The 15405-nt window shown below is 35.6% G+C and overlaps 1 protein-coding gene across 4 annotated transcripts in view; it reads left to right on the forward strand.

Moving 5' to 3' along the window:
• The window catches only part of TTLL7 (tubulin tyrosine ligase like 7), a 64451-nt gene extending 49322 nt beyond the window's left edge, over nucleotides 1–15129 (forward strand). For 2 of the 4 annotated variants that reach the window (XM_088526044.1, XM_088526043.1), the window contains exons 17-21: nucleotides 236–370; nucleotides 1757–1837; nucleotides 5386–5546; nucleotides 9960–10133; nucleotides 13538–15129. In XM_088526044.1, the coding sequence (XP_088382170.1) occupies nucleotides 236–370; nucleotides 1757–1837; nucleotides 5386–5546; nucleotides 9960–10133; nucleotides 13538–13658 (672 nt within the window). In that variant the 3' untranslated portion in view covers nucleotides 13659–15129. Of the gene's footprint in view, nucleotides 1–235; nucleotides 371–1756; nucleotides 1838–5385; nucleotides 5547–9959; nucleotides 10134–10482; nucleotides 10602–13537 lie in introns of all 4 variants that reach the window. The other 2 variants (XR_015913458.1, XM_088526045.1) reach the window with 2 other exon arrangements.
• The last annotated feature ends 276 nt before the right edge of the window (nucleotides 15130–15405 follow it).

Consider the following 15405-nt stretch of genomic DNA (forward strand, 5'->3'; position numbering starts at 1 on the left):
AAAAGCTTATTTTCAAACTCCATCCTCCTTACATTTCTTGAAAACCATAAGCAGTTACGAAAGAGTATGTGAAATGTAGGAGTGCATCATAAGCATGCTAGATAATGATGGCTATACCTATTAAAAATATTTTATGTCACCCTATTTAGAAAAAATATATTTTTATTAAGGGAACATCTTTGCATTGATGATGTAATAACACAGTTGAAATCTTACCTTTGCTTCATATTTCTAGACTGAGTCTTTGCTGCACCAGAAAACAAAAGAGCAAGAAGATGCTTTGACAAAAGAAGCTCTTCTCATTCTCAATGACATGAGAATGAAGTTCCCAGGAAAAACAGATGAAGAGGCAGAATTAATTATAGAAGATGTAAGTATCTATCAATAAGAAAGAATTACATGCAGGTTAGACACTTACTATTTAAGCTGTTGAAATGTAGGAAAGTAGAATGTTCACTTTGATTTGTAAGTTCCTGCATCTTTTAACTTCCATAATTCAGGATAATGCAAAAGACTTCAAAACCTTGGAGCACTGCATACTTTCTGATTTAAAGGAGCAATGGTGAAAACATTCTTCCATCTTCATAAAATACATGAGAAACAATCAGGAGGGTTAGGAAATTTCAGTCTTGTTGTGAGGAAAATTCAAACTTCTAAGTAAGCTAAGTATGTAAATCTCTTTTAAATATGTAACTGCTAAAAAAGTAACATCTGCTTGGAGGAAAAAAAGGAGTTCTTAGACTGGTGGAACAAACCATTTAAAGGAACTTGTGTGTTGTAAGCACGTGGTGTGCTGAACAATTGGCATGAGCAGAGGCAAAATGGAAGGAATTCTGCGCTCATTGCCATGAGGACATTTTCTATTCAACCTTTAACTGAGGAGATTATCCAATTGGAAATGTCTGTTGCCCCGTGGGCTTTCAAAGTTTTAGAAACATGCTGATTGTGTCTCTAGCAATCTGCTATCTGTGGAGAACTGCCTTGTACTGAGGGTTCATTTCAGTGATTCTAGAAGACAGCATCACAACTAGCATGCTTATTTTCTCATCTTAGAAGTGGAATAAAATGCCCCATTAGATTTTCCCCTTCAGAAATGTGTGTGCATATGTGTGCATGTGTGGGTAAGCTTGTGTCCATATACATGTGTGTATATGTAGGGGTCTGTGTGTGTGTGTGTGTATATATATATATATATATATATGTATGTATGTATGCGTGCATGTGCTCCATCTAGTGGTGCATTTAATACAGCATTAGCATGATTATAAATGCTCTTCTGTATTGCAAAACTCAATTTCTGTTAGAAAGTAGTATTTCATCATGAAAGGAAATAAGAAATGGTATATTACTTGTCAGTAAGGAAGAACTTCCAATAAGTACTGATTGAGGACAGAATAGAAAGATAAAATAAAAACAGTTATTATTGAATTATTATTATTGTTAGTGCATTATTGAACTCTGCTGTTTCTTAATTGTGGAATCTTAACTGTGTCAGTTTGTAGTGTACAGCTGTCAGAATCAGGTGGAAAGGAAGGTAGGCTTAGACCGAAAGATCATGTACATATTTGTAAATGCCTCTCCCACATAAACTTTCTAATATTTTTCTATTCCTTTTTGAGAATGAGCTTTTTTTGTAGAGGTCTGGTTTGCTTTTAGATACTCAGTGTTTGATATTAAGAATGTCTGTGATTGAACTACCAGACTTCTATTTTTTTTTTATGTACTTATGTTATCTTATGTTTTGCAATTACTACAGATTATGGATAATTGGAAGCACCATAAAACAAAAGTGGCATCATATTGGTTGGTAAAACTGGATTCGGTAAAGCAACGAAAAGTAAGTGGCGTGCTTCATTCTCTGAAGATAACCTTAAGCAGATGTGTGGCATCGTGTTTGGTAGCTTCTGGGTAGCACTGACTTGCAATGCTAGAATACTGGCTGGTGCTACTAACATACCTATGAGTTGATTCTGTTGAAAGAATGCAAGAATTGATGTTCCATAGTTAGAGAAGCATAATTATGCTGGAATAAAATTTCAAAAATAATTTTTTGATAATTAGGCTGCCAAAAGAAAACCAGATTAGGGATATTAAAACTCCATTGCAGTTAGTAATACTGCACTTGCTTATTTGAATCCTATTTGACCTACAGTATTGCAACAGATCATGCTGAATAGAAAAAATAGACCTACCAAGCAAAGCTTATTAACATCCTTTTACTGAATGGTTTGGTCTTACAAAGGACTAATTAGATTTGTTACCATGCTGCCTTCAGTTCACCTCATACCTAAGACCTACTGTGGTGCAAAGCATCTGAAAAGTTTTTAATCTGTCTAAAAACTGACCTACTGTATTAGGTTAGTCATCTGTATGTCATATAGTATATCATGTCAATCAAAATAATCTTTCCTATGTAACATCTATTTTCATTAATGTGGCTGATATTTTATTTGTGATTTCTCTTAATACTTTGGTGGCCTGAAAGTAGTATTGGGTGTCTTTTTCTACCTCAACCACTGACTCATTAGATGGATGAGGCACTGTTTCTGTTTGAGGCGCTTAATCTCTGCATGTCTCAGTTTTCACAGTCTAGTTTTCCAGACCATAAAAGAAAGCAACATAATCAAAATGCTGCATACCCATAAATATTTTAATTTGAAAAGGTTGGTAGATTGTTACAGAAGATTGGCCTTCCTTAGCTTCTGCTGCTGGAAATTCATGCTTTTAGCTGATTGCTTTCATTTTACCTATGTCTGTCTGTGTATGTTTTTGTTTTTTCTTTGCAATCTAGTCAGAATTTTCTCCTGTAAACGCTGTTTTAGAAAGCATACACTGTCCTGTGGTTCTGTCCTTCCTTTAATGACAGTTGTGCCAAACCAAGGGCACATTCCCTAATGAGAAGATACATGATGATGCGGGCTGATACACTAGGTCATTATTAACAACAACTGTAAAATAGAAATGTAGATTTCTTTCTTTTTGTGAGGACACCTCTTACATTAGCAGGTCAACACTTCCTGAAACGCTAATGGGTCCTTCATCTTCAGTCTTTGGTTTACTGGAAATGATTTTTTTTTTTCCTCCTCCTTACTGCTTTTAAACTCAATCCCTTCAAGCAATCAGATAGTTATGCTTAGAAAAGTAGTTTGTACAAATGGATTAACTTTGACAATGACATTGCAGCTGAGGACTGTCAGATGCGTAAGCTTCTGTGGATCTGAAAGAAGGGTGTTTAATATTCTAGTGGGGTGAGGTGGGGTAAAGTAGAAGACAGTTCAAGGTGCAGAGTATTTTTGCAAATAAAGACTCTATCCCAAAGGTGTCTTCAACTTTGTGAAATATGAAACAGAAATTCAGTCCTCCTCACTATACTTTAAAATAACTAGAAAGTACTAAAATACAGGAAGAAAACCTAGGCAATGTACTGGGCAGTGCACATGTTTTCACAGTGTTCATCCCTGACATAAATTTCTGAAGAATTATTCAACAAGAAAAACTAAACTCTTGATGTAAACTCTTGAAAAACTCTTGATTGATAATGTCTATTATTACAGCATTGCAGCAGAGGTGCAAGAGGCATTTAGGAACCAGTTAAGAATAAACTAATGAAATCTATATGTGATTAAATAAGATTTAGACTAAATCTCCTTCACGTTTTGAGCCAGACATTTAACTGTAAGAATAAGTTAGTTCCGCACTTGTGAAAATTGCCTGGGCAAGTATTGGATCTTCTGAATTCTTGAATTTACAACATCTTATACCAAATAAATGAATATTTCATCCATTCACCAGCCACCTGGGTCTGATGACAGTGTCTTTTGAAGATCTATTTTGCTAAGGAGGCAACAAAGAAGTCTCCTTTATAGGAAACAGTGTTGATTAACTGGCATTTTGTTAATGGAAACCATAGAATTAACCATGAATTATTTTAGGATGGAAATTACTTTGTCCAGGGTGCCAGTGAAAGGCCTAAATACTGCCCTAGAGAACTGAGAGCTGACATCTTATGCCAATTACATTGCCAGTTCTGTGTTTTATAGATAATGAGTTTAAACTTTTGTTTGGAGAAATTCAGCATTTACCACAGCAATGACAACTTAAGTATATGCAAAAAAAGAAAGTGTCCGCAGTGAAGTAGTGAAGTAAAAAAAGAAAAAAGAAAAAAAAAAAAAAGAGAGAGAGAGAAAGGCTTGAAAGGCTTGGGCTTGGGTTGCAAATAAGTTTCGTAAGTGGAAAAAATATTTTAAAAGTTCAGTATCTTAACACTGCACAGTTGACGCTCATGAGATGTAAGGCATTACTGTAGGGGGAGGTTTGGAGGATCAGGTCACAGGCATAAAGTTTTTTTTTATTGGTCATACTTGTCTATATAAAATGAACACAAATGTGTATGTGCATATATGACATATTTGGCGTATGAGTATTTGCATGCAAGAGGCACATATATATTTATTATATATATATATAAGTATATAAAAATAAATACATATTTATTATTTATATGTATGTCTTTTTATACTGCATGCATATACTTACTGTTGTCTCTCAGGTATACGCAATGTGTAGACAGTGTGAAGATTTTTGATTTAGGATGCTTAAATCCGGCAGTGTGAACTGCACCTTGCGCCCCCGTGGCAGTTGGGCGGGATGTGGCGGGCGCAGCCAGGAGGAGCCGGGCCGGCTCGGGGCTGCCCCTTGGGGCGCGCAGGGCCCTGCTGAACGCAGCCTGCAATCGCGCCCTGCCCGTGCCCACCTCTTCACCTGCTTGCACTTAAATGTCGCTTGCGTATAATAGATCTGCTGTGTTTCTACAAACGTTGCTATTCCGACTATCCTGTTGCCTTTTAAAATTATTTTTATTCCACTGTATCCTTTTCTTGAAGAAAGAAAAACCAAAAGAGTCTGATCTAGGGTAACACTGAGCTCAGCAGAGGTTAAAGGAAGAGTGGCTTAAAGCTTTTCAGACCATTTTAGTTCTCTGTAAAATAGATAGTATTTTAAAGGGAGGGCAAAAAGAAGACATGATCTTAAAGTATATAATATTTGGGTTCGTAATTATGTTGCTTGTAGTGTTATCAATATTGTTTCTTTTAAAACTCTTCCTATCCTTTTAACTAGCTGATACTGAACAGTCTGAAGGGAGGGGAAAAAAAGGAAACAGACTCTTCTATAATAAAATATTTTGATTTAGTTTTGCAAAATGTCATTGATGGAAAATGCATATCATGAAAGTTTTGCTGATGATGTACAGAAGTGAATTGTAGACAGCTGTGGGAATTCTAAGGATGCAGTCATCTATGTGTGCGTGTGTGTGTGTGTGCAGTGAATCAGAGGACAGTTGGTTTTAGGTTTTGTCTTTGATTTGCTTGGGATGTTCTATTCTAGGTTTTAGATATAGTCAAGACAAGTGTTCGTGCAGTTCTACAGCGTGTCTGGAAGGCTCCAGACGTTGAAAATTTACATTTGTACCGTCTTTTTAACCGAGTATTTAATCGCTTGCTCTGGAGCCATGGCCAAGGCCTGTGGAACTGTTTCTGTAATTCAGGGTAAGCCTATTACATTTATTATCTTAAACTGCCTTCATATCTTCACAGTTACAGTCTAGGCTGGCATTCTTTACTCCTCATTCTCATTCATGAGAATTTTGTACTACATTGAACTAATTAAAAAAACAAAAACAAAAACAAAACCTAGAGTATAATTACAAATCTAATAATCTACAGAAACCATTTCAATAATGGAAATAAACATTTAGGAGTCTACTTCTAAATCTAATAATCTAAAGAAACAATCTAATTTTCAAAATAGCTGAACTCTAGCTCAGCTCCTTCAATTGGATGCTCTGCAGTTTTGAAGCCAGGCTGCTGTAAATGCTGTAAATAGCTTGGCCTTGCCATCAAGATTCATCTTGGCAGATCTGTTTGATCCCAGGATTTACCAGGGAAGAATTCAGTGATGGGTCCAGCTGAAATCTTATGCCAAATACAAGGGCAGTTTTATGTTTTGCAAATAATGTGTTCAAATATTGTTTGAAAATACTCACTTTTTAGCATGCAAAAAAGGAATGATCCACACTAAAGCCAGAAGTAGCATTTTTGTCTAGGTTTCAAATAAAAGTTTCATAAGAGGAAAAAGCTCAGGACATATTTTAAAAGTATCCTTTTAGAGAGTATCTTAGTAAAACCACATTCATGAAATACAAGGCCTTCATGTAAGGACAGATTTGGAGGAGAGGTTATAGACATAACATATTTTTTTTGCCCTAAATATCTTCATAAAATAAAACCACAAATGTATAAATACATCCTTTTCCATGCAATATATTTCATTTTCTCTGTAAGCATATACAGTGAAAAAAATGGCAATGTTTTTCATTAGCTACCATAAGATGAATTAGGAGATTCATTAAAAATGAACTACTGCAAAACCACATGATATGATATGATTATGGGTACTGCATGAAGAAGAGAATCAGCACACAGTTTTTCACATATAATCATTAATCATGTGTAGAGAATGCATGTAAAGCATTTGTGGATTGTTTCACAACAAAATGGAATCATGTAATAAGAAAAAGATACATGGAGACCTGTGGGCATACTATAATGTTGCCAATTTTGGGGGGATTATTTTCTCATTGCTGAAAGCTTGTTCTTGTTAGTTGCTGTTCTAACTTAAACCATTAAGAGTTATCATGTTTATTCAGAGGTGGGTTGTGCAGTTCTCCGTTTAGGAGATCATTTCCTTAAGATGTGCTAGAGGTAGCTATTGGGAGTGTAGCACAATCCTAAATACGCGAAAGTTAAAACTAGGGTGAGAGTGAGGACTCTGTGCTTCCACTCTGAAACATTTCCTTTGCATAAACCACAACAACAACTGGAGGGCCCTTCTTCGTGTCAGCAGGGGCGCATGAAGACTTGACTCCAACCTCTCATTTCCATTGCCACAAAATATTATAAATGGCTTCCCTTTTAATAACACTGATTATTTGAGTCTTACTTTATTGTGTCCTTTTGCAAATCTTTCATTATACACAAAGCTTTTCCTGTCATTTTTTTCCCCTTCTGTAAGGATTGTTGATTGCTCAAAACCTCAAAACAATTCTGCTGTTCAGCTGGCTCAGAAGAGCAGAAGAGTTCAATACAGAGCAAGATTTCCCAAGTAGCAGTAGCAGCTGATTCCAGAGTGGAGCTGAATTAGCTGACCAAGATCCATTTTTCTAAGAGAGTTTGCTAGGTGAAAGAGTCTAAAAATACTATGAAAATAGTGAATATCCAGAATATTTAGAGGTTGGTCTATACATAATATACCTCATACAGAATCCAAAGGAACGTGAAGACACAAGTGCCCTGTCTTCAGTGACAATCATCATTCTCCCCATGCAACCCACAACAGACAACTCGTGACAACACTGTGGCAGCAGAAAGGCCAACCTCTCATCACTTTTCCTTAGCATTATTTGGGCCATTTTAAAAGCAACCTGCAATAAACAGTGGACCTATGTAGAATTTGGGAGACGTCAGGAAGAGGATTAAATGTGCTAATTAAGATACATGAATATATGAAAATATATTGAGTATGGTATTTCAGCTATTAAGGAGGTACATATGTTGGGAGAGGAGAAGAAATAATAGCCTTCAGGTTTCCTCTTGCCAGTTAAGATCTCAGCTAGACATGCACTGTTTTAACAAAATAAATAAATACAACAACAACAACACAGACCTCTGAAATAATCTTGATGTGTATGGCTACATAAAGCTACATTTGTTTTACTATATGTTAAACAGTTAAAATTAATATTGGAAAATAGGTTGACTTAAAATGTTTTTTAAAAAGAACAATTATTTACAATATTACACAGTCAAGCATGGTAGTCTTTTTCTGAATCTTGTGAGAACTTAAAAATTTTGTATTAACATTTGGAAATAAACAAATTAAGTTTTCCTAGGTAGCAGCATTCTGATCGCTGTTGCATGCAGTATAACAGAGTAAGAATTGAATCTGTATAGCACAGAGGAGATTGTTCAGGCACATTTATATGAAACCTCATTCAAATTCACATGTATATTTCCAGATGTCAATCTCTGTTATTATTAATATATTCCAAAGGTAATTGTATGCTCATAATTGGCTATAATTATAATGGGCTACATATACTTCACTGATAAAATCCCGTATAACTGTGGGAAGCTGATCTCAGATCCCAAAGTCCCAAACTCAAGGCACTTGTCAGGAGAGCTTCTATCAAGGGATGTTGGAGATTTATTGGATGAATTAGAATATAATTGTGTAACACTGTACACCTGGTGGAGAAATATTTAAACTTTATTCTGCTGCACATCACATCATCGAGCACAGAATGAAGACAGGAGATTAATTTTGGTGTAAAAATATATTTGGAAGTTCCCATACAAGAAACAATAGTGAGGAGAAAAATATATTAACAAAAGTAGTTCTTCTGGTGGTAGATTTATTCTGCTATTAGGTAAGAGTTTTGATGTGTCATAGACCATGTTTGTATTTACAGGGATAGTAAGTAATGAAGGAATGCCTTGATCACTTGAAAATTATTTGAACAGTGGAAAGGGGTGGAACCGAACAGTTTCAGCTAGAATATGCTATCTAGATTGAGGAGCAGGCTGAAAAATCAGTTAGATACACATGTAGTTCATGTGCATGAGCATATTTGAGTCTGTTCATAATTGTATCCTAGTGCAGCATAACTTTTAAATGTCACTTGGCCAAAATAGACCCTTTAAAGAATAAAATCCAAACCTGTGATGTGAAAGTTACTATGGAGCTCAGTGAAACAAGGCTAAGAATTCTGAATGTCATGTTGAATATGGACAATGGGTGCAATGAATTTTTCTCACTCTAAGTGATTCTTTCATAAACAGAATAAAAAACTGAAGCTTGCAAATTATCTGTAGTACTTGGCAATATTTTGACCAAAAAGAAGTTTTCATAGGGACCATACTACCTTGGAAACATATACCATGATCTCTCAGGATTTTGTGGCAAACATAACACATATACAAACACAAGTGTTAAGGTTTATGCAAAGGATTACTTTCTTCTGTAATAAATATCGTTGTTCTCCATCAGTGTGGTAGGATTTTTGTTTTTTTGAAAGGGAACTGGCTTTTTAAGAAAACAGGCCCCCTTCTCTGCTTTCCCAAAAGGAAAACTTCTAGAGACACACCTTGCAGGTTGCACTCACTTGAAAAGGACCAACTCTGTTTCCTCATCCAGACAACCAAGCCCCTATATCCAAGTGTCCATAAGTAGTATTTTAATGACTAAATTGAGGAACTCTTCACTAGTTCACTAGCTCATACAGAGAATGGAAACATCGAATGTTTCTATTCATCTTTTGCCTGAATGTATGAAACAAAGCACAACTTTTTGAACATTTCTCAATATGTACTTAGCACATATTAATCTTCCTATACATTCATTTAATATTCTCTCATCATTATAATGGACTTGCATTAAAATTCAAGTATTATTATTTCTGTATAGACATTTAGAAATAATTTATGTTGTTAATATCTTTAGCATCACACCACATTTGCATACAAATTAAAAATAAACTTTTTAAAAATAATCACTGTTTTCTGCTATATCAGTTGTAAGGCACCAAAAATAATTCTATGACAGTTAATCTTTATGTGCTAAACCTAAACAATAGGCCTATAGAAGCTTTAGGGGACATACCACATGAAAAGAAAAAAAAAGAAAGGCTCGTGGATGCTTCAGAGATGAAGCTTAACCTCTTAATTGGTGTTTTGTACTCCCAGTGCCTTCGGGTGTTTGTGTAAAACAGCATAGGCCATTCCTGTGCACAGGCGAGGTCAGGCTGCTTCTCTTGCTCCTCCAGTGTAAAATCTGCTCGAAGCCGCGAGCTCTTGCGTGCCGCTTGTGAGAGCGAGGGGGTCACGCGTGTTTCGTGCCAACAGGAGCTCCTGGGAAACCGTGTTCAGCAGAAGCTCGGAGGTGGTGACGGCCGCGCAGCTGCAGTGCTGCCGGCGCGTGGTGCAGCTCTGCAAGCAGTGCCTGCTCGTGGTCTACAAGCACGCGGCCGAGTCGCGCAGCGCCCTGCCGGGAGCCGGCCCCAGGTGCGAGGACACGAGGTAGGCGCTGCAGCGTTCTCCGGCCTCTGTCTGACAGGGCACTGGCACGGATTACAGCCGGCACTGCTGGGACACGGGGAAGGGCCTGCAGAGCAGCTGGGTATATGCTAGAAAAAAAAGAAGAAATAATCAAAACCCAAAGAACAAATAGTATTTCCCTCGATTCTGAGTTTCTGCCATTCTAATCTCTTGCTCATTCATGAGATACTACTACCAGGAGGCTTGTTATACATATTTTGTGTAAAGCTACACTTAATAAATTCTTGCTTGCTGATTACCCAAGAAGTCACAGCACAAAGGGCGTTCTGTCTTTAAGTGAACTGAAAATTTCCTTTCTTCGCCTTCTCAGATCCCTCAAAGTCACTGATTCCTGATTTGCATTCCTAGAGGTATCCTAGCATGTATTATACTTCGGGCTTCACATTCGCAATTGGATCCTGTAGGGGCACAGCTCCAGCCAAGGGTCAGGTAAGTGCCATCTGATTTACTGGATTGCACAGTTTTGCAAAGTTGATTTCCAAAACCCGATGATTTTAAAATTTTATTGTTTCATCTCACAGAGGACAAATATATTTTAAAACCTTGCAAAACAGCATCATATAGTAAAAAAATTATTTGGCACTTACCTGGTTCTCCACTGGCTGGTTTAGCTTCCCAACTGAATACAACCTGAATTCCAATATTGTCAGTATAGAGATTACTGAAAATGCTCTAAGTGCAAGAGTCAGTGATCTGCAATTTAACAATCTTAGATGGAGAATTAAATATATGTTTCAAGTTATGTAGGTTACGGATTCTATTCATATTGGCCATTTGGAATATTATGTATTAAAAAACATGAATTGCTTATATAAAATATCTTACAGGCATTATTTCATGCAAGGACTTTATGAGTTAAGAATATTGTATAAAAAGCAAACCTTTGATATATTATCTGTTAAACAGATACGTCTTATTTGCTTATTTGGTATATCTTGGTCTAGTTACTTGATATACCAAACTCATTGGTTAGTCATATGAAACTTAAGGTGCTCTAACAAATGACTAGAAACATTTTTTTGGTCACAGCAAAAGTATAAGTATCTTAGCTACAAAACAAATCATGTTCAATATTAATATCTGCTGAAGTATAGCAAGAGTATGGTAAAAACATTGGGATTAGTTAAGACTGGAAAATCTTCAAGCTTGAAGTTTTTATTGCTCCTACTGTTAATATTGCAGATATTTTTTCATCACAGACTACCACAAACTATTGAAAGTGATCAGGTTACTCCGATGTCCTGCAGCCAGCAATCTTGCATTCGCAAAGTAGCACTTTTTCATTTCCAATTTCTGTGTTTCTTTTGATGCCAAATGGATGTTTATTCATGAATTTGAAAGGCTAGAAGGATCAGTGCCTTAAATATCTGTAGGTCTTCAGCAATCGAGTTGTCATGACAACTATGATTGATTAAAAGTTTGTCCTCATATTAATCTCCACGAATGTTATACCTATCGCGTGGATACAGCAATACGCTAGTTAACCACGACGCTCTGAATTTACGAAACTGAGCATGTGTATGGAAACAAGGGCTCCTGCCCATTATGCCCCACAATATGTAAGATTATGAAGTGTTTTTCTAGAAATGAGAGAATCACAGTACCATTTTGCCTTTCATCAAAGTTTCTGGTTTTTAAATTATCAAGGAGGTTGCATATAAGGATCTCAACTATTAATAAGAGTTCTTGCCCGAAAGTAAAAATTGTGTGAAGTGCAAGAAGACAGCAAGACTTTTAAAAAAAATCTAATTTGTAAAACTTCCATAGTTTTTTGAGCAGAAAAATATTTTTGAGCTTTGTTTTTACGACTAAAGCTCTTTTAAACCTGTAAATGGATACCTCTTTAGATCGAAAAATCTATTTGTGCAGAAAGAGAGAGAGAAAGAGGCGTAATGAAAATAAAGCCAGAAGTTTATTGTGGCTAGTAATCTATTTTCAAATTAGTTGTCAATTTCATCTCCTAATTTTAAATCCAGTGAATGTGATAGAGAAAATGAATAGGGGTATTAATGTTAATGAGTAATTTTTTTCCTTAAAAAATTTAAAATGTAAATAAAAATAACAATACCAAATATCAAATACCAAAATCTATTAAAAATAATAGCTAAAAACCAGACTATATAGACTGACCTTTCACATTTTGATAAATTCACCTGTATTACAAAATACAAGATACATTGCAAATACAGTCTACCCCTAGCTCCTTACAGCTTACTAGATAATCTTATGCACAGCCTATTCTCTGAGAAGCATGAGGACTTTTTAGTGTATTGTCAAGCAAATACAGGACTTATGACATGTGGAATTTTCAAGCCCTAGCTCACCACTAACTCATACAAAGTAAGACTTCTTTGGTAAATTGCTTTAGAAAAAATTAAATGGTGCATGACCAGCATCTGATAATAAAAGCTTTTCTCAATGCTTAAACAAACCAAATATGTATACTTTCAATGTACACATTGTTTCCTGTTAAGAGTTGTGATGTTGCTCCTGTTGGTGTGATTAGTAGGATTAGTTTTTAACTTATTTGTGATTAATCAATGTGATTCACTAGATTGATGCAACAGTTTTTAAGCAATAATTTATACAATGTGTGCACTGTGTGTGCAGTGTTCTAACACTGCATATCATTCCTGATGAATTTCTGCTTTAATATGGATGTTATTTTTGCACATTTACTGTGCTCATCTAATGACTTTTGTAATTAAATATTAGGAAATGATAGCACAAAATAGAATTAAGAAGGAATATTGTATATATTATGAATTAATGTTTGTAGTGTTATATAAAGTACAGGCTACATTGCTGCCTGCTTTTAAAAAAGCACCTAGTCACCGATGTGACTTACTAGGTCACAGCATCCTTGTTTTCTGTGTTATCTAGAGTGGTGATGATGGCATATCAGAGCTGGAAACTGAAGGTGTTCTTTTTTTTCTCCCCATGTGACTGTTTTCAACTCATTTTTTATAAGGTAGTTAACATCAGTTGTAGTTTTTATATGGTTTAAAAATGGAAAATATTACTACAATAGCATTTTAACTCAGTGAGTGATATATAATTTTGGTTGCAGTGTTACACAGGGTGCTACTACTTTATTTACTTGCTTGTCTTAAAAATAAAGATCTGGCAAGATTAGAGCCAGCAAGGTCTTAGAGCATCCTGTAACTTTGCTGAGGCTATTCCTGAGCCAAGGATCTGTTTCCCAAGTTAGCTAATGCCTCATGCCCTGTACATCATAGAAATGATATTTAATATGCATAACATCTTGCATAAAAATTACAAGGTATGGCACATGAAAATTAATTCTTTTGCTTTTGAATGTACTTTGCCTGTAAATTATGCTGTATTTTTCATATCATTTCTAGGTATTTCTTGCCAGGACCTTCACCGTTCTTCATGAAGTCATCCTCATCCAACTTCAGCTGCAGTTCATCTGGGATGCCTCGCCCTAACATTTTGTTTACACACAGATATAGTCACTTGTGAAACAAAAGGAGAATTGCTATTCCTTGTAAATAACGGCACTCCATTTTTTTTTCAAACTGCAGTTTGTGATGGAGCAGAACATAAGTATTGTTATATTTACTACCATATTATGACAACATTTAGCTGAAAACCTATTGCAAAAGCCTAGTCTTTCTGGAAACATAATAAACCATGTTTAAGTTGTTTACACTCATATGTGAATGTGTAGATCTTGCTAAGTTTATAAGGAATTCCTTCCTACTAGAAATGTTATTTTTGCTGCAGAATATATAAAATGGAATTGATCTTGAAGATCCTATTACAGTGCTACATTATTTTATAAGTAGAATACTTTGACTTAAATATTTATTGTAAAATATACTATTTATTGTCTCACATGTCGATCCTTTAACAAGATAGATGATTAAAAAGCTATAGTAGATCAGCCGAACAGTAATAGTCATTGAATGTAGTCTGCTCTTTTCTAGGACACAGACACAAAAAAACAAACTCTACAAGCTAGATCTAAAGCAGACGTTTTATTTCTCCTCTGAAAATACAAGATCTATTTATTCATGCTATCCTGTGTAACAGGATATGTATCATGTATTCTTTAAGGAGATGGTATAATATCTTTTAGTTAGGGTCAAACCAATCCAGTAGGCAAATATTAAAAAAAATCAGTTCTGGCACTCAGTTTCTAATTGGATTCTTGTAATAAAACAGAACCCAGTGTTAGTTACCAGACTCTCCTTCACATTACCTATGTCTTGTGCCTTTAAGTTTCCTTTGGGAGCAAGCAGGAATCTGCAAGTCATGCCAGCATGTGTAGCGCATAGTTTTTCTGTTCTACTGCACAAGTGGTACAGCAGACAATTTTAGAAATTACTGCAGCTATCATATATTATTGAACTTTAAACTAATTGGTTTGATGTAGTTTTTAGCATACAATCCAATATGTGCTGTGGAATGTGTCCTGGAAAGGACACCATTTTCTAGCTTTGCAGACTCCTCTAAATGCTGGAAATGAAATTCGTTAGGAAGCTCCTGTTCAGATTCAGCTTTGGGGCTTGGCTGAAGGGGCAATAAGAAACTGACATAAACCAGAGCAGGAACCCAGTAGCAACAAGATTTGTGACTGCAAAATCTTTTTCAGGTGTGTTGCCATGTGCACCCATTCATCCCATTCAGCATTGTGTCACATGGGCCTTACTCATTATATAAATAATTATTAAGTATTCTTTTAATTTAGACTTTAAAATGAATTAGGTTTTCTAACAGAGTAAAGAATAGTTACTATTAACCAAAGACCTGTTTACTTTTCAATAACGTGACCTTGAAATTTTGTTTGGAAGTTATTGGTGCATTTCAGGTAATTAAAAAAAATATATTTAGGAGTTAATTGTCCTCAGGAGTGAGTATATGTTAAAGGTTTTTGATATCCAGAGATTTAAGACAAATCGAGACTGAAGTTGTCTGAAATGTAATTTTTTAAATCATAGTCATATATCAAACTGGGAACTTTGGTGAGATTTTGATGCCTGTGCTTTAGTACCCCAACTCTGGAATTGCAGGATGAATCATAGCACGACTATTTGTAAACAACAAAAACAACAACAACAAACCCTCTGCGATTAACCAGGTATCAGCAATCTTCTGTTCCAGTTAAAACTTTTCCATTTTCAAGATAGTAGTAATTTTGTAACATAGTATGTTCACACCGGTGCACTTTGTACATCCCTTTTGGTCCGTACACTGACTACTGATA

The sequence above is a fragment of the Tinamus guttatus genome, unplaced genomic scaffold (assembly GCF_059628265.1).
Source record: "Tinamus guttatus ecotype Peru unplaced genomic scaffold, ASM5962826v1 Tinamus_guttatus_pri_ptg000242l, whole genome shotgun sequence".
In the NCBI taxonomy this organism is placed as follows: domain Eukaryota; kingdom Metazoa; phylum Chordata; class Aves; order Tinamiformes; family Tinamidae; genus Tinamus; species Tinamus guttatus.